We start from the raw sequence: 23,354 nt of genomic DNA, 5'->3' as shown, positions 1-23,354 counted from the left end.
CCACAAGAGAACTCTAGGAGTCTAGACAGATAGAGGCTTACTTTAAGCTTTTGATTAGTCTGTTGCAGTAGAGAAGGAGAGGGATTTTAGTGAGCTAGATTTGATCTCATTTTGTGACTAGATTTTATTTCCTGTTTGGTTTTTTTGTTTTGTTTTTTCCCAAAAAGTCCACCAATGGATGGTAGAGATTCTCAAGAGCTTCTAAGATCCTTGGGTGTGTTGTTTGGCATCGCAAGAGAAGTGTTCAAATTGCTCTCTTCTCACACCAAGCTCTTTGTGAGCCTTACCATCACCCTCATCGCGCCGCTCTGCGTCCTCGGGTTAGGCCCCGGCTGGATCATTGGGCTGATCGTGGGCCGAATCCAATGGGATGAATTCATCTCCCATTTCGAAGGCTCTCATTTCAACGATGAACAACATCGAATCGAAGAAGATGGTGTCCGATTACATCTCGCCAACCTTTACGTGCTTTTAGGGGTCTATGCCGTGTCCCTCCTAGCTTTCTCCCTCCTCGCCACGTCCGCCGTCATCTATAGCATCGATTGTATATACTCCGAGAGGATCACGTCTTGTAAGCGTGCCCTTAGCGCCATTCCTCGCATTTGGATACGTCTCGTCGCCACATTCGTCTGGGCCATCGCCATGATTTCGGGCTATTGCGTCCTCTTCCTCATGGTCTTCACGGCACTCGCTATAGTCTTCGCGTTGATCTCCCCGGGGAACGAGATTTTGATGAGAGCGCTCCTTTGGTCGGGCCTCTTTCTTTTCATGGGAGGGTTCACATACTTGAGTTGTTTGTGGCACCTCGGGTGTGTGATCACGGTTCTGGAGGATTCATACGGCCTCCTGGCCATCCGGAAGAGCATGAGCTTAATAAAAGGCATGCGGATTACGGGAATTTCCTTGTTTCTTGTGTTCTTTGCATTGGATTTCATGATTGCGCTTGGGTTTGATGTGTGGGATGTGCATGGGGAGTCTTTTACACGAGGCACAAAATCGAGAGTCGTGATTGACGCTCTTTTAATTGGGGTCATGTCATTCATGGTTTTGCTCGGTCTCCTCATGCAAACTGTCTTCTATTTTGCATGCAAGACTTATCATAACGAGAAAATCAGCAGGTTGGGATTGTCCACAGGTTCGGGTGTTTTTCTTTTGCACCGTGAAACCACAAATGGCTTATTAAATTCATTAAATGATCCTAAGGTTAAAATCTTGAAGTCAGATTTGTACCTAGATACTGTACATATTACTTGATACTTAGGTTATACGGAACTCTTTATTATGCAGCTAACCATACACATTGTGTTTGATGGAATCTTGAAAATCCTATATTGTTTATAAGATATTTACACGTCCAACTCCTCATTACTATAATGGGTTGTCTGATTGTATAAAGATGCATCCACTCCAAATCAATGAAGCAAGTTTAATTCACATGGTGCAACCCTGAGAATGAGGGATTTTTTTATTGTACCTTACATTGTCATGGCATTTTTGCACAAATGTTGTTGGGTTAGTGTGAATTTAACCTTGTGGTACTTTTGAGTGTTTGGAAGTTTGGACACGAGTTTGGGGATATATGGTCATATTTATATTAACATAAAATGAAGTTTTCCTTGTAATGTAAGACTTGCAAGTAGTACCATGTCATATCTTGAGAGAAAGAGAGCCCCAAATGATGAAGGACGAGGTTCCTGCATTTCACTTTTGTAAGTGCAAACATCCCCAATACTTGCTCTAATAAGAGACCTTACCATAATTCTTGGAATGGATGAGTGACCTGCAATATTTAGCATTGAACAATTCACAAGATAATTCTATTTTGCAAAATCACTTTCATGTAATGTCCATCTCAACCCCCTTTCCAACGAACCTCAATTATATTTTGACCTTCCCAATCATATGAGGTTAGGTGTCTAGTGGAGACCAAAAGGTGATGTGTTCAACCCCCCTGCATACACCTCAATGGCATTTATTAAATTAAGAAAAATATGTATGGTACAAAAGAAAATGTAAGCCAATCTAAGTTTGATTGGTACCCACAGTAATATCACTGAAAGGCTTGATATCGTCACGTAGTATACACATGTATTCAGTGTTATTTCTTCAAATAAATTCGATTATCACAAAGTTAAAACATGCATGTCTGCTATTTCTTTTAACAGGTCATCTACAAACAAGAAACACACTAATCTCTAATAAATGTGTTGGAATTCATCACTAATTCAAGTTTCAGACGCAAATGCTTACCTGCCTTAAAAAAACCTATTTTACTTAAATAAATGTTTCTAATTTTACATAACCTGCAAACAAATAAAAATGCATATCAAGGTTGACCATTAGCATCTCTGTCAATGCTAAATCTTCATTGGGCACAAATCAATGAATGATTGAAATCATTACACAATGGGGCGGAGAGAGGGAGGGGGGATCATGACATGGGTAATCAGTGAACCACACCCAAAAGAATAAAAAGGAAAATAGAGATTTCCAATTTTTGGGTAAGGAAAATATCTATGCCATGGAGTGGAGCCATGCAATCATTTTTTATCCTTTCAAATCTGCTTTCTTTCATTGAACCCTTTCATACAGCAATATTTTTATTATCAAAAATCATCCTCAGACAGACAACGTTTCTCTCTATCAAGGGCCAAACTTTTGATTAACCATGTCCTTTCCCCGCTTGGCATATGCATCGAGCAACAATGAAATTCTTCAAAAAACTTGCTCATTCATTCCTCCACTAACCCTATTGAGAAAGAGAAGATTTGCAAGCACAAGAGGATGTTTCTAGCCCTTACCCTCTGGTCATTACCCTGTAGTGTGTTTTCTGTAGTTTATCACTTACATGGCAGTTATATTACTGAAAATGATATATAGAGACCCTTTTTTCCATAAAATTTACCTTCAACAAATGAAGGGTTCCTTTTAATCAACTCCATGCAGATAAACTGCATCCCATGCTAAGAAATCCAAATCACTATCTCCCAGGCCCTTGTGATGCTCGAACTCAGACACATTTTGAACATCCAACAAATTGATTTGTCTATGTTTATGATCCACCTCATCTTGGACAAGACCACAATCTTCAGCTGGTGTTATCATAGCATGTTCAGAAATTTCATCAAATTTTGGTATTACAGAGCTCTTGGCTTCATCTGTGATGTTCTTCAAGCAGTTAGCTATATCAAAGTTCATCAAATTTTGGTATTACAGAACTCTTGGCTTCATCTGTGATGTTCTTCAAGCAGTTAGCCATATCAAAGTTGGAGCTTTCATAGATTTGATCTCTTGAGTTGGAGAAATCTCTGTCGCACTCTTTGTTTTCATCGTCAAGGTCTGAAAGAATCTCCTTATGAGACTCACTGGTGCCAACATTTGGACTAGGTATAGGTTCAAATTTGGACTCTAGTTCATTTGATTTAAGCATAATACCTCTGTCAGAGAGACTTTTTTCGCCTTCTATATGTGCCTGATACATAATATAATCATTTAGTGTTTCAGGAGGATTTGATCTTGGAGCTTCTGCAAGTGACCCAAGTTTGTTGGCACCCAGAAAGTCACAAAGGGGTTCAATCCCAAACTGTGAGCTAAAAACGTCACTGCTCTCATTCTCATCATCAAACTAGCCTCCAGACATCAGAGAGGCCATTAATGTTGTGCTGGTGTTCTCCCATTTAAGGCTAGGTTTATTTGATCCTTTCATCATGTCAGCGTTCTCAGGCTGTGAAAGAAACTGTAAAACCCCACTCCCCCTTTCTGGAAACAAGGGCACCTTCAATGAGGATATACTAAGTCATAAGCTCTAACTGTAACAAATTTGAAATATCAAGTAGCATGTACATACTATACAGTAGAATAACCTACAAGAAGGATATTCTACTTGCAAGTAGCATGAATTCATAATTATTAACCTTATTAGTGGAACTATCAACTAACATATACAGAATAAATCTACAATAAAGATATCCTTGTTACTAGTGCGTAACCATACTAGTGGAAATATCAACTAGCATATACAGAATAAATCTACAACAAAGATATCTTAGTTAACAGTGCTTAACCTTACGAGAATTAAATATGAACATATAATGATATCCTAGTTACTAGTGTAATTAATTCACAAAATCTATCACTAATTTAAGCATCATTTAACACCTCTAAACAAAATATGTTCTTGACGATCCTGTAGGAGACGAGGTATACAGATAGTACCATCAATACACAGTACCTAACCTAACTATCAAGTAATATGGATAGTATCAACATACAAATTTGAGTTCAGGATTTTAACCTTCAGATCTTTTTTTATCTGGATAGTAACTTTAGACTCGTCATCAGCTACTATGGCTGGGTGAGAAGCCTCCTTCAGGATTCCGCTGATTGATTCATCCTTATCTGTTAGAGAACTTCAGCCAACAGACTGTCAACTTCTACATAAAACATATCTGATGCTCTTCCTTGAGATCAACATAGTTAAAGCATGCAAAACGTGACAACCAACCACCATAGTATACTTTCTTCAATATTACAGGAGGAGAGGGTAGACATCCTGGGACCATCTAAGGTGGTTGTGTGGGCAATATCAGCAAATATTATTATGTTTTCTGTTTGACTACATCTCGAAAACATACCATGTTTTCATACATGTGTGGTCTTAAAAGTGCATCGGAGTTTATAGTTTTTTCATGGCCATCACATAAGCACATTTATGTGACTACAGTCTTCCTTGTAAATCCATCCTTTTACAATGATGCAGTGAAATGTCTTTCCTTGAAGATTGAGAAAGATGGAAAGCTAGATGGATAAATTAATGTTTATCAGGGGAAATGCCCTGCATTGACACTGCAGTTATAGTAGACATAGACTCCATATCATTCAAATGAACCAACTATTATAGCTCACAGAGCTGGAATCTTTATCTACAAGTTGTAGATAAAGATCTAAAACTTTATTTACAACTATTATATTGTTGTAGACTACAACATTATAATTCAATATATTGAAACAGAACAAAGACTACAATAAATAAATAAAAATCAAACAACGGAAAAAACGTACAAGCACCAAACTATCCCCAATTTTTGGTTATTCACAAAATTTATAAAAATACCCTTTTGCAGTACAAAATTGTCAACTACATAGGGATCTTCTAGTAATTTTCTAGAGCTTAGGAGTATATTGGTGAATATCCAAAACGTTGGAACATTGTTGTTTGACCCAAAAAAGCAATATCAACAGAAATATTGGATTACTATATGCACAGGAATATTAGGTCTCAATGGCAAAAGGACTCACAAGGTATGTAAGGAACCCGCAATGCAGCCTCCAGCATTGCTTTAGAATCCAATGCAGCTGAAACAGCTGGCCTACTACCTATCTGGCTGACCATCATGAAGTTTGGGCAATTATGTGGTCAATTGATCCTTCGTCTCTTTTTCAGGGTTCATCCGAAAATAATGAAAGATTCAGAGGGGATTTCAGAATTTTTTCCCTTTAAATAAAATCACCCTGTCATCCGAGGCATAAGAATTGCTGTCAGATTCACCATCATTCAACATGATTTCAGCTTTATCCATGTCTACATCACTTTGCAAACCAAATACTTCTTTGCCAAAATCCCTGTCTTCTGTAAAAACTTCAAACAGCATGAGGGATGATACCGAGGTTCAAATCTCAAATTGTTTAGTTTAAAACAAGAAATCGGACCTCCAATCCCACAACTATTATCGCGCATAAAATCTTCTGTCCCGATTATATGTGATAATTGTTTTTGCCATCTTTCTACCTGACAAAAGAATGTGGCAAGCACCTGCCATACCCTCAGTTTCATCACATGTCAATAGAATTCACTTGTGCTAGGAAGAAACTCACAAAAGGCAATCAGGAGAGTGGTTGAAATTGGAACTTCTGTTGTCTTATGTCGAATTTAAACTTGTTGTCGCACAACCATATTTGTGGCGCTAAAGCAAGAAAATCATAGGTTGCTCAAAGACCTGCAACATGTGAGTGCCCAGAAGTCACGATAATAACAAGAAGCTACCATGCTGGGTTCAACAACTAAATACAAATTTTTTAATTTTGTAACAACAAGCTTCGTGTGCAAAACTTGCAAAACTTTCTGAAAGATCCTAAGATATACCATCCATCTACGTTTGACAACAAGCTTGTGTACAAAACTCTTCAAAAAATTATTTATCAAATACTCATATCTTACACCTCTTCTAGGAGAGCCTACTTTGACGTTAAGAAGTAAGTCCTCATGAGTCTCAATTGATTGTGACTAATGGTAGATAATGTCTTTGAAGCATATATTGTTCAAGCATTGTGTTTTCATTAGTATAGATATTTGAATTGATGCTTTGACATAAGACATATTGTTCTAGACATGTTTCTTGCTCAAGGTCTAGGAACTCTCCTAAATATTATGAATATTTCAAGTGGCATGATAGGTTTCTATTTCTAAATCGTCTTTTATACATCCTTGATTTTCAAACTTTGTAGTACTTCCATGAAATACATGGCTAGATATTTTAGTGTCCATAAGAACCTAGACTTGGTTACTTGGAAAGATTGGTGGGATTAGCCTCACAATTTTGTCAAGGATTGTCTTTGAGAAAACAACAAATTTGACTATGCAAGGAGTAAAGCATTATGATATTCTTGATTACATTATCAATGACCATGCCAAAATCTACGTCAAAGTTTTGGAAACATTCGTCCAAGCTACTCAAAAATATCTCATAAGCCGGTCAAGCTATCACCCACAATGTGATAACCAAATTCAACATAGACATTAGATGATACAACAGTAATGTTGTTGTTTCATCAACTATCAACATGACAATTGGGTTGACTTTCTTGTATTTTATAAATATAGCTTACAATAATATTTACATTGTTTTATCAATTCCACTTCATTATTTGCAAACACATGCCATCACCCCCATCACACTATGTTGGATGATCTAGAAGTCTTTAGGAATATTGTATTGGGGATAGTCTAATTTGATTTCAATAGGTTTAACCTTATCTTTCTTCACTATTTACATGGAGCTCAATTCTACACACATGTTGGTTGTAGATTATCATAGCCTCAACTCCTCGTTAGAGATACCTATGTTTTGAGTTGGGGATCTTCCATGGTTATTGCAATGTAATGTGAAGACCACGTGGTTCTCTTCAGCAAGAAGCATTGATTGCAACTTAAAGAAGGACGATATTTTCTCAATGCGCATTGTTGTGCACTGACCCGCCTCATCCTCAACGACCACGAGGTTGATCTGCCTCCATGTACAACATCTTGTTGTCAACATGCGTGCTCGTCGACACACCCACGTGGTTCTCTTTAGCAAGAAGCATTGATTGCAACTTGAAGAAGGACGATATTTTCTCAATGCGCCAAACCTCCTAGGCAGACCCACACCATCTCATCCTCATCCACCATCATGTTGATGAGCTCGAGTGCGTCGCAGATCTCCTTTATCTTGGAGGTGTAATCGGCCATCAACATATCTGTTTATCGGATGTTGTGCAGCTCTTGTTTGTTCCTTTGTCCATGTTCTTGTCAACTCTTGTCTGGAGGTCAAAAGTTTGTTTGAAATGGTTTTCAACTACAGAGGATCTTCTCAACCCTCGCTCTCTAATACCATGTACTAAATGTTTACGTGTGTGGAAGTTTGTAAAGATAACAGACACTACCGAATAAGCGGGACAATGGAAGACGATTAGGAATACACAAAGAATGATGTTGGAGAGCAAGTACACAATGAGTGAGAGAGAGATAGAGTTAGTAGACAACAAGAAACTCAATTCAAAATGATAATACTCTGTTACACATAAGATGTGCTCACTAAGCACTTTTTATAAAATCCCCTGATAGTGGGTTGACACAAGTACAAACAAGTACTTTAATCCGCATAATTGAGCATCTGACACTAGCGACCTATTATGTTCCTATTACTAAAATAGGAATATAAACCTCTAACGGCCTGTCGACTCCTAGCCGATTCGGCTTTCAACATCTTTAACCGATCGGGCATGTTGAGCTTCTCACTCAACATTACAAAAGCATCATCTCCTAGATTTTGGTACAAGGCATGACTATCAATGACGAGCGAAAAGTTCTCATGCTGACGAACAATCTCCCCCCATCATGGGAAACTTTCATCACGACTGTGTGTAATATGTCGGCTTTGGCCGTTAAATACTCTGAGATCACGAGTTCTATTATGTCCGAAGACGCTCGGAGAAAAACATTCACACACGAGTCGACAAATGATGCTTTCATGAAGCAAAGTTCGACTGATCAACCAAATTGTTGGGGAAGTTCTTCCCAATAGTGGACCAATGCGAATGTGCAATTACTACAAGAAGTCTAGACCGATAGTATATCATCATCTCTTTGTTATATTACGTGGGAGTGTTGAATACGGTGAAATATAATGGACGTATTCACATTACCTCATTGGATAAGCTAATTTAGGTTATTCTTCTAAATAGCATAAAGGGTAGTTGCCCTAGTTTGGTTAGTATATAACCAACTTTGTAACCCATTTTTAAAGATGATGTTGTATTGCCTATTTTGAATTATAATACAATTAGTATTTTGTGCCTCTCTCTCTCTCTCTCTCTCTCTCTCTCTTCCTAGAATTGCATGGGAAGCAAGCAAAAAGATCCAAAAGACGCATAAAAGCAAAATTTTGTGTTCCAGTTGGATGCAAGATATCGAAAAATGGTTTGGTAGATGGGATGCGAGACACTTGCTTCATGATGCATCACTAGATTCCTCTGTAAATGAGGCCTTTTTGCAACGCCAATGTATCATGACATGGGACAAATGTCGAGGCTCATCCTTCACACATTATACTACACATGTTGCACCTAACTACAAAACCATATTCTTTGCGGAATGGCGAAACCGTACACATCGATACATGTTAGAGCCCATACCGTTATCTACCATTCGAACCATTCCTTCCATGCGACTTAGCTCACATGCATTGCGATGTGACACAGGGCGTTGGGGGCACAAGTGATGAGAGTGGTCGGTTATGCACACTTTGCCCTAAACAAGTTCGTGAATCTGAGTATAACACTTGGATACAATGCTCTACCTTTGATCATATTCGACCATGCTTTCCACATCTCTTCGACCGAGCCCAATCCTTGCATGAATTCCTCTCACAACCACAATGTGCACTCTCGATTGCAACATTCATTGGTAAAGTTCTTGAACATTGAGAGTCACTGCTTACTTCCACACGTATCACGTGAAATGTAATATTTTTTGTCTCATAGGTCATATTTGACCTCCGAAGACAATAATATAATCTATCTCTCTTTCTTGTCAAGCCTCCATTGATATCTGTCTTCTTGTTCTTTATTCTAGACGACCAACCTCCAATAGTGAGTGGACCTTCACTTTTTCCCTTTTTCTACCTTTGGCCACGCCACATCACAACAAGGGTTCCACTAGAACCTAGGCCAGCCTCTCCTTATTACGAAGAACCGGCATATTCGAGTAAGTTTTGTTCGTTTAAGTGACAACATTCCTACCTACACACATGTTGGTTATTGATGCCTTGATGCATTAGTGATCTCTACTTAAATTCAATGACATTGTGTTCCATATAGATCTCCCTCCACATATGCATCTTTTCCCAATGTTCTGTCTCATAGTTGGAGTCTTGTGTATTATAGCTCCATTCCAATCCATTCCTCTCCCACCCTAGTTTAATTTGTTGATGAAGCAAACTATGCAATTGTACTTGTTTTGGATCCAAGCTATATTACTTTGTGGATTCGTTAAGTTGTACATCTACTGATTTAACTTGGGAACCTTTATAAAATCTTGTTGATGTTCCACCTCTCATTGTGGAATTTCATTATTGTTATCTTGATTCGTGCAGTATAACTAATGGAACATATCATTGAGTGATGGGGATGCATCACGACCTCCTTGTTGCACACCTTAGACTTTAACCAATATGCTATCAATCGTAGCATTTCGTATATACATTGAAATATTTCATGTGATAATTATTATGGCTTTTCACTTTATTATAACATCCCGTATGGTAGCCAAACACTGAGCATGCTTGCTAACCAAATGGCAAGCATGCATTAAGGTTGAGTGGTAAACATGCACAAAACTAAGGATATTATATACAAGGATGTTCCAATGTTGCTAAACTATTACAATTCAATGTTAGTCTTCAATAACACATTTGAAAAGGCTCTTGTATTCAAGGTCTTGTATATAAAATAAAGATTCTTGTTCATTCTTTCTTTCTTTTACACATTTGTATTATTTTTTGTCTTCAACCTTGGCACCTAGTCAATAAGTTCATTTATCAACATGACATCATGTTCTCTAGAAGTTTTGTGGAATCTCTTTCATGTGAAAATCATCAAAGAATGACTTTGCTTTCTTTGTCAAATTCCTAAATCTTATAGTAACTTTCCTTCTTTGAATGAACCATATGGAGTTCCATCTTGTTAAATTCATCTTGAAATATCAAAGTCGAAAACATTTGTTAGCTACCCCAAAAGCTCATTTGCCAACAATTGAAGCTCAATTGCTTTTATAACATCGTGATGAGAAATTCTTGAAAATATCCTCACATGTCTTGACCTCCATGGGCTACAATATCCATTTAAAAAACATACATTACAATTACAATGGTAAAATTTGATGCATGTTCTCTAGTGAGTTGCCAATGAACACAACGCAAAATTACAAAAAGCAAACTAGGGGTGAACAAATAACATCGAATCAAGGAGTACATGCAGAACAATTAGGTGTATTTATACCTTCTATACGTACTCATATATAATTATAAACCAATGTGTAATGGTGATAGAATGAGTAGGATATGATCTAGTATCCATTAGGATTTTGTCTTTGTAAAAAAACAATGCATATAATTAATCATATGTACATGAATGGATAGAGTAAGGTGTGTGATGTGTGTGTGTGTGTGTGTGTGTGTGTGTGTGTGTGTGTGTTATAGAGAGAGCAAATTAGACACCAAAGAGAATAGAATCTGTTAGGCGAATCTAGAAGAAGATTTACAAATTACAAAAATAATATCAACGTTACATACAAGAGGGTAGATTTAGTATAAGACTTGGTCTATAAAGAACATATATGTGAGTACATTCTTGTGAACATATAATGTTAGGACCAATCTTGTAATGAATAGTACATCAAAGTGGGACGTAAGATGGTATCATCATGATTAGCGATAAGAATAGATACACAATACATGCACACATACATAAGATGTAGAACATGCATATCATACATAACATGTATAACATACTAACATAACAATTGAATGCATTATTCCATAGATATTGGGAGAGCTACAATCAAGATATTGAAAAGGTTTGGATATTCATGCATTCTTCATCATATTTCTGTTAGGGTTTTGTTGGTGCCCTTAAAAAAAGTTAGGAATTATTAGGGTTTTAGGATGTTTATAACCTCATTATACAAATAAACCTTGCTATCCTTACTATGATCCTAACCATCAATTGGCAAGATAAACCCTCTAAGGTGTCAGTTGCAACTTGCAATGCTATTGATATGTAAAGGCAAGTCCTCTAGGACGAGGAGGTGACCATTTCTCAAACTCTAATTGTGCCACATTGCCCAATACCTAAGGTACCTAATGGAGGAAATAACAACTATGAAATAGAAAGCATTTTGCGTCAATCAAAGTCCATAATATCCAACTATGTATTTATTTTGCAGGCAGTTTGGTAATTGATGCATAAATTGTCTGTGGGAAGCCTGTTGATAAGGAATCAGAAGCTTGTCCTGTCAATCCAAGTTCAGTATCGAACCATGTATGAATGGGGCTATAAGTTTTAATAGTTCCTTGGTTCATTCAACAAATGGATTCAAGAAATCATAAAATAATCCGAAGGAGGCAAGAGGATGAATTAACTGCTCAAAATGATTTTGGCAGAATTTACAGAATTTATATGACATTGATAATCAAATCGAGGAGTTGAACCGCTCATATCTCTTAAACATTATGGAATCTATCTCTTTTAAATGGCATTGTTCAATTTGTTGTCACTTAAACGTCTAAATTATGTGGACATTGTCATTTAAAAGTTATGTGTGCTCCATGTGTATTTCTTGGTACCAGAATTCAACTCTTTTCTTTCTTTCACTGGAAATTTGTTATTATAAAAAACCTGTGGAGATATCTAAAACCCTATCTTGAAATATTGACCCCTTTCAGATGTTGAAGCATCTTATACTCACCAAAATCCATTACAGATATATTGAGACCATGAATGCATATTGGTGGACATATATATACTTGTAAAGAACCTATACTTTGGTGGGTAATATATTCTCAAAGATCAATTTAAATATTCAAATGCAAAATAATGCATTTGTGTTTGCTTTTTACATGTAATTCATACATGGACACTAAAAGTTTACTCGAAACAAAAAAGAGAATGCATAGTCATGGGAATGAGTGGAAGTGATGGAGGGACCAAAGAGAGGCATAGCGTTAAGTTAACGCAACAAAAGATGACAAAAGTAGGGTTGTAATATTCAATACAAAACATTGAATGAACATGCATGATTATAGAGCAAAAACGGCCTCAAACTTCATTTACAATTATCCATTAGTGTAAGGAGGGAATGATTACTTTAAGAATGTAAAATGATAGCAAATTATGCATCAAGATGGATTCCATCTTATGTTAAAACGCAAGCATAACAGTTTAGATTGGGTGTTGTAATTATTGCTTACAATACCCAATCTAAAATGTTATGCTTGCATTTTAGGATCCTTAGCATACAATACATGTAGAATACCTATACTAAGTATTCTTCCTTTAAAAAAACATATTTAGAATACTTATTCTATAGATAAAATACATTACATACTTTAAATATGTAGAATATGTATAATACTTCTTAAATTTTAAAGTTTTTTAAATATTTTTATATGTACATTTAAAAAAATGTTTAAACATCTTGGAAAAGTTAAATACTTGTTACATATGTACAGTATGTCGAATACTTTGAATAGATGAAATAGACAAAGAATCCATGTAGAATACTCTGGAATAATCTAAAATATATTCTAAGTATAAATATACATTTTTTAACAACTACGGACCATGGTGTGTATGATGGATTGCTTAGAGCACACTTTCTTACAAAACTCCTATGATAAAAATACACAAAATCAACAAGTCAGTTGATACACAAATTCGACTAACTTCCACTTTTGTGCATGAAAAGTTTGGAGCGTGCAAGCATAAGTTGTAGTAAGGGCATTGGCCTAATGGAAATGCAACTTCTTTTCCAAAATATAAACCACAACAAAAAGTATTTAAAAGAAGCTAAATAAAGTGAAAAGCGCTTGATAACTTATTGAACAGGGTTCCAAAGGTATAAATGCGGGAGGGGATGAAGAAAAGAATGTGTTTACCTAGACATTCTCTTCTGTTAAACAAACAAAAGGAAAAAAAGGTTATACAAAGAGGTTAGCAAAGGGGATTCGAAAGAAGCAATGTCATGGCAAGAATTTGTAGATGGGCAACTGATGGTGGAACTTTCTGGTGGAAACTACCTTAGCTCCGCTGCAATTATGGGTCAAGATGGCAATATTTGGGCCCAAAGCCCGAACTTCCCTCCGGTTCTCCTCTCTCTCTCTCTCTCTCTCTCTCTCTCTCTCATTGGATTGAAATTTGAGATAACCCAAGTTCCTTGCTTTGGCACTAGTCGAAACTTCTCTATTCATTGCAAGTCTCCATCTAATCATAAATGTACGCAATTGAAGCCATCATTTAATACATGCATCGATGGATCTATGTGTTCTATCTATTTCTTATAACAATATATACACTTAACTCTTGAGCTCTCATCAAAACACATCAACAGGTGCCACAAAACCTTAAAGCGCACAATTGTGGGCCTTCACCAATAGGATACATCTTACCAACATCCCTCGGCATGAATTAGGCCACACCATACAAACAATACCCACAATTCTCATCACACACTTGAATGAATGCCATAACATCACATCGAGACTTGGTGCAATGAGCATGAGATCTCATGGAATTGTTATTCCATCACATGATTGTGTAATGAAAGGTAACACTTAGTTTGAATATAGCCCCCTTCACATAATTTCCAAGTTCAAATCTACATACAAATGCTTGTGTGGTATCACAACAATTCGAGTTTATATATTATTTCACTATAATTGGATCTATGTGTATGCTTTATTCACGCATAGAGACTTTGTGCTTTAATGTATGAATACCCCTTCTTAGGAAGGAGACACATATCAAGAACACATGTATACTCTGGTTCCATAGGTCCAAACTGGCCTCTTTATGGACGACAAAAGTTCTAATTCTAACTCTCTCTAGTATCAAATCAAATATGATGTTCCTCCCTAACGGAGCATTACATCGCAATCTTCATTCAAGAGTAACATATTATCTCATTCTTAATGTAATAAATTGTTAGTAAAAATGTACAGTAGAGAATATGAAGGTGCTAGTTTTGTTTTGTTTTTTTTATTGGGTTTGGACTTAGGTAGTGCATGACAATGATTCTCTTTAGGGCTCTACATGTCTTCTCCAAAAATATGTCTTTGAAATTTCGTTCTAAAGGTCTGTTTATTGTGAACACGAGCCTCACTATCTATGTGATAATTTCCATCATATACCGATTAGATCATTCTTTCTCCTCCTAATGGCTTCCCTCATTTACTAATTCTCTCTTTATCTCGTATATCATACTAATCCTTTCATCGTAGATGGCAACGGAATGCAAGATTCACAAGCTCGTAAGTGCCAAGCTATTATAACCGACTCACCCAAGTGAAACTTATCGAATTGTAGCAAAGTACGTTAACAAATTGGAACACGTGGAAAAAATGGATTTAACAAAAATATGTTGTTGTATACAACTCTGCGTAATAATGGAATAGGTAGCTTGGAAATAGTTGATTTATAAACATCAATGTGAGGGTGCTAACTTTATGGGATTTGATAATGTTGAGTCATATTGTAATGAATTTATAGGTAACTTTTGAGGAGATCGAAAACATAGTAAAAGGTTACACTGATATAAGCGAACTTGCTCAACATGGAATTATAGTAGGAGGAACCAAATATATGCTCATCCAAGGTGAACTTGGCCAAGTTATTCGAGGCAAAAAGGTATGTGCATGAGCATATCCCTCTAATGACACTTCTTTATGACTAAGTTTTGATGTAATTGAGATTGTTTATGTTGATGCAAAAAACGCTTGATATAACATGTTGAATTTACCAATATGATTTGTTGTATGTTGTCATAAAACTATTTGACAACTTCTTGTGTATGATTCCTTTTTGTTTTACAAAATTAGGGGCATGGAGGCTTGACTGTAAAGAGAACAAACACTGCCCTTATAATAGGCATATACGATCAGGGAGTTCAACCCGGTGAATGTAATATTGTGGTGGAGAAACTTGGGGATTACTTGATAGAGCAATGCATCTAATAATCTTCACATGACCAATAAAAGGAAGTGACTTTATATTTGAGATTACCTAGTGATCTAGCTTTATTAATGCTTTGTTTTTAATTTGTGGTCTTTACCAAGGGTTTTGAAATTACAAAGCATGGCTTTTCCATATAGTTTTAGCATAATTGTTTCACTAAACAATTCTTTAGTTATCATAATGTTCTATAAAAATAAGCCTGGTTGAGTGAAAACATTTAATTGTTCCAACTCTTTCTTTTTCCACAGTATATTATGACATCATTAGTGTACATGATTATAGCTTCAAAAGCTTCTCTTCCAAGTTTATGGCTTCAATAGACCCCTTACCATTTTCACCACCATTTTGATCATTTCATTGTAACAACCATCAACATTAAACCTGCGACATGATGAAAATTTCTTGCCAAGAATATTTAATGTTCAATTCCGAGGCTTCTCTCGCATGAGTGTTCACAATGGAAAAATCTTACAAAACTGATTTATTGCATCTTAACAAATAATAAAAATGTTGTCTTCTTACTTGTTGACATATTGTTAGCCCCTATTACATTTCATTCGATTACATAATGTCGAGTATGGCGATTCGAAGAAATAATACTTCGGGTCGTTTGGGGGTATTTCGGAATCTAAAACATCAAATGCCTAAATCATATGGTAATATTTTTTTTAAATATACTAGCTTTTACAAAATGCAATTAAGAGAAATGCAATTCGTGGGCATGTATATTTAATTCTAGACTCTTTAATTGATTACATTAGCACAAATTATCCTACGTTGTCCTATTACATAAGTGAATGTATATAACTAATAATGTAAATGGCTTTGTACTGTGTAATTGATAGTGTTGTAAATAAAGTAGTTAAGGATGCATTAACATTTTGATTAATTTTAATTACTATAATTTGGGTGACTTCTAATGATATGAAAGATTGACTTTGAAGCTTTGATATATCTTTGATGCTTTGAAGAGGAAACAAAAACAAAATCATGAAAGCTTGCCAATCTTGGTCAAATGCTCTTCTTCATATAAAAAAGAGATTATTCTTGGATTAAGAAGCTCGCCTACCACTTGATTGAAAAAATAAATCTATGATATAATGTAGGTCTCACTAATAATTGGCTTTTCATCACGTCTTTTCCTTTTCCATATCAAGAAACTTCCTAATGCACTAAGTTGCCTCATATGCATTGGACTTGTAATGTTGAAGCGAGCATGGTATGTACAAAAGAGGCCGTCAAAAAATGGACTTGAAGCACCAACATTTAGAGTAGAATGCTTCTTGAAGTTGCCTCATCGTCCTAAAGGAAGAATGTTAAGAGTAGCACGATGACAGGGAAGCCCTTGTAAAATAACAATAAGATAGAGTTACATATTTGTGTGTTTCAAGTAATTTGACTACATGTCACCAAGAATAGGTCACTAAGAGTAGGCAAGTGATAGGAATGGCCTCGAGTAGTGTGGTTCTATCTAACCTTAGTCCTCGTAATGTGCTTGTGTGTAAAAGTTAATTTTGTGGAATAATCCTTCATTTGTTAGGAACTTACCAATCTTCATTCGATCTACATATTTGTGTGTTTCAAGTAATTTGAGTACACGTCACCAAGAATAGGTTACTAAGAGTAGACAAGTCATAGGAATGTCCTGGAGTAGTGTGGTTTAATCTAACCTCGTATTCCGTAATGTGCTTGTGCGTAAACGTTATTTTTGTGGTATAATCTGTCGCATGTGAGCAACTTACCAATGTTCATTCTCAACACATGAGATGATTGTGGACTTCTTCCATGTGGGAGGTGTATTGATTTTCTACACCATTGACATTTGAGCATATTGATGCACGTAGGTTCATTCTCACATGAACCACTTCAAATCAACAAAGCATAAGCAGGTAGATAGGCTATGACAAAGATAAATACCCACGTTTTAATGCCATGTGACGAACTAAGTAGTACATTTTAAACCAATCAGACGTGATGGATGAGTGAATGGAATATCATAAATTGCTCACTTTGTTCAAAACATAATCGCATACATTAATAACTACAAACGTAAACTTTGATACATGTTCTCTAACAAGTGTGATCACACACAAAGTTTATGGTTGATCTTGTTGTTGAACAAACGACATTGAATCAACGATAGGTACATGCAAAATGATTGGTGTATATGCTACCTTTCGTATGTACTCTCATAGAATTATAAACCAGCATGTAATGGTGGTAGAATGAGTATGATATGGTCTAGTATAGACAATACATAGGTGGAATTTAATCTTTGACACATGTTTTTCAATGAGTGTGTTCACTAACATACAAAGTGTGTTTATGCTTGACTTCTGAACATGTACTTTTGTTATGCATAAAATCAACACCATAATAAGTCAAATATGAAAAGGTAGCTTGATGATTGTTATGATCCATTTTCAATCATTTGAATTAAATGTCCATTTCAAACACAAGTTTATTATACATGTGGATATTCCTATCAATGCTCTTGCTCATTTAAAGCTATGAAAAACTGTTGATTGATTGAAACTTCATAAATCATAGTCATGGTTCCTACCAAAGAGCCCAATTGATTGAAACTTCTTATTGAAGCTCATGTGAAAAATCTTCCAGAGCCTCTTTGTATCTTGATTTTGTAAAGAGCTAAACATATAATTCTATGTAGAGGAATGAATCAATTATGTAAGATGTAAGATGGGTGTGTATGTATTTGTGTTAACGAGAGAGAATTAGACACCAAACACGATAGAATCTATTAGGTGAAATTGGGGGAAGATTTACAAATTACAATAGCAAAATCAACATCACACTCAAGAGTGTGGGGGCCTGGGGTTTAGATTAAATACGAGACTTGGTCTATAAAGAACCTTTATATTTACGAACACATAAAAGGTAAGATCAATCTTGTAAAGAATGTGAGAGTGATAAATATATTTATCATTAATACTAGGTCATATAGGTCCTAGGAATCGCTAAGTCAATGCTAGATTGTAGCATCGGTTTGACTACATCGTTGAGCTCGACATCTCAACAATCCTTGGAGTTGGGACTTGCTCAAAAGATAAGATTTCGGGAACACGTCGTGATCATTTGCAGCTCGGGAGGAGTAGAGCATAGTAATCTTGGAGATATGGTATACAAATATGTAACGGCTAATGTATATACACACCGCAATTGGCAAATATGATATAGTAATCTTGGGTGGGCCATGATGTGGGTCTAAGGGAATCGGATGTTATCTCCGTTTCTCCAACGCAAAAATTGTACCTCTTTCTTGTGATTTTATAATACCAAGTCGTATCTTTAAATTTTCTTTTTTAAAAGAGAAAAAGAAAAGATATCCAGAATAGAAGATTCGAAGGATGACTAGGTGTACGTTGGCCGATAGCCATAAGTGCAAGTCAAATGGGTGAGTCGAACGAGATGTAGGTGGAATGGCGGAGATGTAAAAAGTTGGCTTTGATACAACGGACAAGAACGTGTCAATGAGATGGTTTGTATCATCGTATGATTAGCGATAAGAAATAGAACCCCCCCCAACTTTCCTTCAAGTCTTTTCTCTTTGCTGAACACATGGTACTGACACTGTCACACATAGCATACATACATTACATGCATATCATACATGACATACATTCAGATTATGTAGTGGATTGAAGGTGGGGGGCAGGTCCCATCACCGTGAGAAGAGAAGAGGAAGTAGATAGATAGATTATATTATCGTCTTCGGAGGTAAAATATGACCGATGAGACCAAAAATATTACATTTCACGTGACACATAGTGGGAAACCACCCTCAAAAGAAAAGAAAATAGTGGTCTAAATAAACTAATTTTCTTAAGTCAACTATAGTAATAAATGAAAAGATAAAAAAAGTTAGAAGAGGTTTTCGAAAGTAGACAAAAGTAGAGAAAAAGATGGGGAAAGAAAAGCTAGCCGTGGATAATGAGGAGCAAGGTCCGAGTAAAAAGCTCACAATTTCCTCGTCAACGTGTGAAGGTAGTAGGGAGTCTCGATCTTCGAGAGAGAGAGAGAGAGAGAGAGAGAGAGAGAGTATGTAAGTGGCTTGACTTTCTTGACTTTACACAGTAAAGCCTCAGGTCCTTATCTTAGATCCAAAAGTCAAACACTTTGTTTTATTCAATGACCATGTCATCACATCATGACCACGCTCATGCCTTGACTCGCTCTCTGTCTCTGTCTCTGTCTCTGTCTCTCTCTCACACACACACACACCCATGGCAGCTCCACTTGCTCTTCGCCTCCCAACTCCTAAAGTCAATACTTTAGTCATGATCGCTTCCGACAAAAATGATTTCGTCTGCTTCATTCAGTGGCGATGGCGATGCCATAACTCTGTCTCTGTCTCTCTTTATCTCTCAATACACACACACTTACTTTTCCATGGTATAAATATCCGCCATGGAACCTCCAGTTTCTCATCAATTTCACCTTTCAAACTGTGCCTCACTCCTTCTTCTTCTTCTGCATTCTCCTCACCTCCATTCTTCTGCAGTTTGATCTTCTTCATTCTTCCATCTTCGTTTCTTCTCGTTTGTTGTTTTCATTATCATTCTTCCGTGAGAAGCCATGTCAAGAATCCAAGAGGACTGTGTCAATCTCCACCAGGCTTTCAGAGGTAGCTTCTTCTTCTCCTTCTCAGTCCTCAAAAGCTCCCAAATGTTCGACTCATTTCATTTCTCAATGTTTTCCGATATATTAGATTTCCCATATGTTCATAACAGAAATGTAGTCTGTGCCAAAAGGAAAAACAGAAAAATATGTTTAGCAGAAACTCCAAATTCCTTACAATGCCAGACATGTCCACTTGTTCCTATGCTTCGGATGTCGTTATCAATAATTATTTATTTTGAGATTTAAATGCCAGAAAACATTTAAAGCAACAAGTATAGGTTGGAATGGCAACACAGTAGTCTAAATTAAAGACACTCAAAGAGCCATTTCTTACGTGAAAGAAACTTCAGAGGCCCGGCTAGTATTGCAAAAGAATGATCTGATTTTTCTTCTGTGGTGATGCTTTAGGTTTGGGCTGCGATGACAGGAAAGTCATCGAGATTCTCGCACACAGGAATTATGTGCAACGGCAAGAACTACGCCGAGAGTATAAGATACGTTATGGCGACGATCTCATTGATAAATTGAAATCAGAGCTCCACGCCAAATTTGAGGTTCGTATTTGGGTTGAACATCCATCAATCCTCCCCGAACGTTTTGCATGTTTACCACTATAACCCCCTCCGCCCCAGATTTTCAAATCAACAGAACTACCCTTCAAATTTACTTAGCTATCCAATCTGTTTTAACAATTTTGCACCAAATTCAAATGATAAGTTTTATAATTAGGAGATTGATTGCATAATCTGCCCCTAATTACCGGCGAATTAGCTAGAGAATAAGTTACAGTTGATCTATATGTCAATCCTTAATTAAGGGCAAACCTAGCTTGCAAACTACAACCAAATATGTGGCTGATTTTCCCTACTTAAATATTAGAGGTAGTTTAAATTGGTGAAACGAACCATCAAACGTTATCTTTGCCATGCTGCCATATATCTCGATTTCGACATTATTATATCTGGACCTGTATTGTTGGTTATACACACAGAAAGCAGTTGTTCTTTGGATGTTGGAACCAGCCGAAAGAGATGCGGCCATACTGAGGGATGCCCTCCAAGGATTGGGTACAAAGGACATTGCCTTGATCGAAATCATTTGCTCTCGCACCACATCACAGTTAGAAGCCATACAGCGAGCCTACAATTCAATATATAAGCGGAACCTCCATGCGGACATTGCTTCGGATACAAGTGGTGACTATAGGACGGTATGTTCACCCTAAGCATCTTAACTCCAATTCAGTCTCCCTGCTCTTTATGGTTTCGATATCATGATATGGTCAAATAAATTTGTCTGATTTTTATCCTCCTTTAGAAGAATCAACGGTTGGAAAGAATGAAAGCTGAAATGCTGGATGACTCCAGAGCACTGACAAGTTTCTTTTCTCTGATAATGTATTATGTGTTTGTTGCAGCTTCTGATGGCATACATGACTAACCCTAGGCAAGAAACTCCTTTCGATGATGAGTCCCAGGCGCTCGACGATGCCAGGTTGCTCTATAAAGCCACTGAAGGCAGGATCGGTACCGACGAGGCTGACATAATTCATGTCTTCAGCTCTCGAACTGCGAGACAATTGAATGCTGCATTCCGTAGATACTGGGAGAGCTACCATGAGGATATTGAAAAGGTTCGGACATTCATGCATTCTTCATCGTATTTCTCGTTAGGGTTTTGTTGGTGCCCTTATAAAAAGTTAGTAATTATTAACGGTTTTAGGATGCTTATAACCTCATTATACAAATAACCCTTGCGATCCTTAACTACGATCCTAAGCATCTATTGGCAGATACGCGATGGTGTATCATCACATTGTGCTAATTTGCATGTAATGTCTTGTCTTATTCTAGGTCATGGAATCTGAAACATCTGGAAATTTCTCCAAGGTATTGAAGACAATAATTCAGTGTGTACATAATCCAACCAAGTACTTTGCAGAGGTGAGATTTGGACGTTAATTTATGCCTGCATACTTGAGCACATTGTATTTGTGATTTCTGAGAGGGCTTTCTTTTGGCCTATTGATCTTTCTCCACATGAAATTGATGGTTACTAAAGGAAAGGGCGGCTGGGTTAAATGTTTTGCAGATGCTATACTGGTCCATGAAAGGGATTGGAACCAATGATGATGCATTGATTCGCGTGATTGTGACAAGAGCGGAAATAGATTTGCAAGCTATTAAGATGGAGTTCCAGCGTCTGTACAATGAAAATTTAGAAGATATGGTATCATCTGATACCTCTGGTAGCTACAAGAGGTTTCTTCTTGCGCTTGTTCGTGCAGGCCACCATTGAATGTGTATGTGTTCTAGATAAAATTCTGTTGTGTGTTGTGAATAATATAGGGCGATAAACATTCTTTAGCCCATATATGTATGTATTCTGAAGACAATTTGGTTATTAATCTACGAATTTGTTTGTTCAAATCAAAGTCCATAATATCCAACTGTGTATGGATGGTGGTATAAATTTCAAAGCTGATACTTGATAAGTAGATTAATCAAAATAATCTCGAGTTACAAAAGCAAAATTTACAAGTTGAAATATGTTATATTATATGCCATTGATAATCAAATTGACATGTTCAATTCCTTATATCTCTTAAACGTAATGGATTCTACAAGCTGAGTTTCATAATTATGTGCCATTGATAATCAATTTGAGAAGTTGAATTCACATCTCTTAAACTCGATGGAATCTATCTCTCTTGACATTCAATGTATTTTTTTATTTTTTTTTCCATAAAGATTTCCTTCATTAGTATTAAGAAAAAACGTCGGAAGGCTACAAAATGTACAATTAGAGTGTTATATACAAAAAGGATGATTAGGGCAAGGGCCAGGGGTGATGATATTTCCAGATTGGTTCTTGAGAGGAGACCGTGAATAGAGGCAACTTTCTCCATAGCTGCAGTAATTTTTTCGTTTTCTTAAGAACAACCTCCAAAGAGCCCGACATATTGCCATATTGCACACGCACTACTGCCAACAAGCTCTCCCATAATTTCAGCAATATATTTGAGAGCTTATTCTTTCCTCAGTGGAGTGTTTGTCTTGCCTATTGGCAATTCAACACGTTCCACTACCCATGTAGTGTAGTTAGTGGGTGACCATACTCCATTGTCACACCCATTGTAAGTAGTGTTTTTACACACATTTATTATT

The 23,354-nt window shown here is 36.6% G+C and overlaps 3 protein-coding genes across 3 annotated transcripts; all 3 read left to right on the top strand.

The window, feature by feature from the left end:
- Positions 1-174: 174 nt before the first annotated feature.
- LOC147858169 (uncharacterized) lies at positions 175-1,435 on the top strand. The gene has a single exon (XM_087327587.1). It carries the CDS (start codon positions 175-177, stop codon positions 1,252-1,254), a length of 1,080 nt encoding a protein of 359 aa, XP_087183713.1. The 3' UTR covers positions 1,255-1,435.
- A 12,087-nt stretch (positions 1,436-13,522) lies between these two features.
- Positions 13,523-15,680, top strand: LOC147858168 (profilin-2-like). Its single transcript, XM_087327261.1, has 3 exons — positions 13,523-13,679; positions 15,082-15,219; positions 15,411-15,680. Exons 1-3 carry the CDS (start codon positions 13,554-13,556, stop codon positions 15,543-15,545), a joined length of 399 nt encoding a protein of 132 aa, XP_087183387.1. The 5' UTR covers positions 13,523-13,553; the 3' UTR covers positions 15,546-15,680.
- Positions 15,681-19,952: 4,272 nt separating this feature from the next.
- LOC147858167 (uncharacterized) lies at positions 19,953-22,621 on the top strand. Its single transcript, XM_087326813.1, has 6 exons — positions 19,953-20,191; positions 20,596-20,741; positions 21,179-21,397; positions 21,605-21,820; positions 22,041-22,130; positions 22,279-22,621. The coding sequence occupies exons 1-6, from the start codon at positions 20,143-20,145 to the stop codon at positions 22,483-22,485; spliced, it is 927 nt and encodes a 308-aa protein (XP_087182939.1). The 5' UTR covers positions 19,953-20,142; the 3' UTR covers positions 22,486-22,621.
- Positions 22,622-23,354: the final 733 nt, after the last annotated feature.

Source organism: Azolla caroliniana, unplaced genomic scaffold (assembly GCF_043228905.1).
Source record: "Azolla caroliniana isolate FFs.n. ecotype wild unplaced genomic scaffold, voAzoCaro1.0.p SCAF_11, whole genome shotgun sequence".
Lineage (NCBI taxonomy): Eukaryota > Viridiplantae > Streptophyta > Polypodiopsida > Salviniales > Salviniaceae > Azolla > Azolla caroliniana.
This window is presented reverse-complemented; position numbering and strand designations above follow the sequence as displayed.

Coding starts and splice junctions, on each gene's coding strand:
- LOC147858169 (XM_087327587.1), top strand. CDS start 175: ATGGATGGTAGAGATTCTCAAGAGCTTCTAAGATCCTTGGGTGTGTTG.
- LOC147858168 (XM_087327261.1), top strand. CDS start 13,554: ATGTCATGGCAAGAATTTGTAGATGGGCAACTGATGGTGGAACTTTCT. Junction 13,680..15,081: donor AAAGCCCGAACTTCCCTCCG/GTTCTCCTCTCT, acceptor ATGAATTTATAG/GTAACTTTTGAGGAGATCGA. Junction 15,220..15,410: donor AAGTTATTCGAGGCAAAAAG/GTATGTGCATGA, acceptor TTACAAAATTAG/GGGCATGGAGGCTTGACTGT.
- LOC147858167 (XM_087326813.1), top strand. CDS start 20,143: ATGTCAAGAATCCAAGAGGACTGTGTCAATCTCCACCAGGCTTTCAGA. Junction 20,192..20,595: donor TCTCCACCAGGCTTTCAGAG/GTAGCTTCTTCT, acceptor GTGATGCTTTAG/GTTTGGGCTGCGATGACAGG. Junction 21,821..22,040: donor ACCATGAGGATATTGAAAAG/GTTCGGACATTC, acceptor GTCTTATTCTAG/GTCATGGAATCTGAAACATC.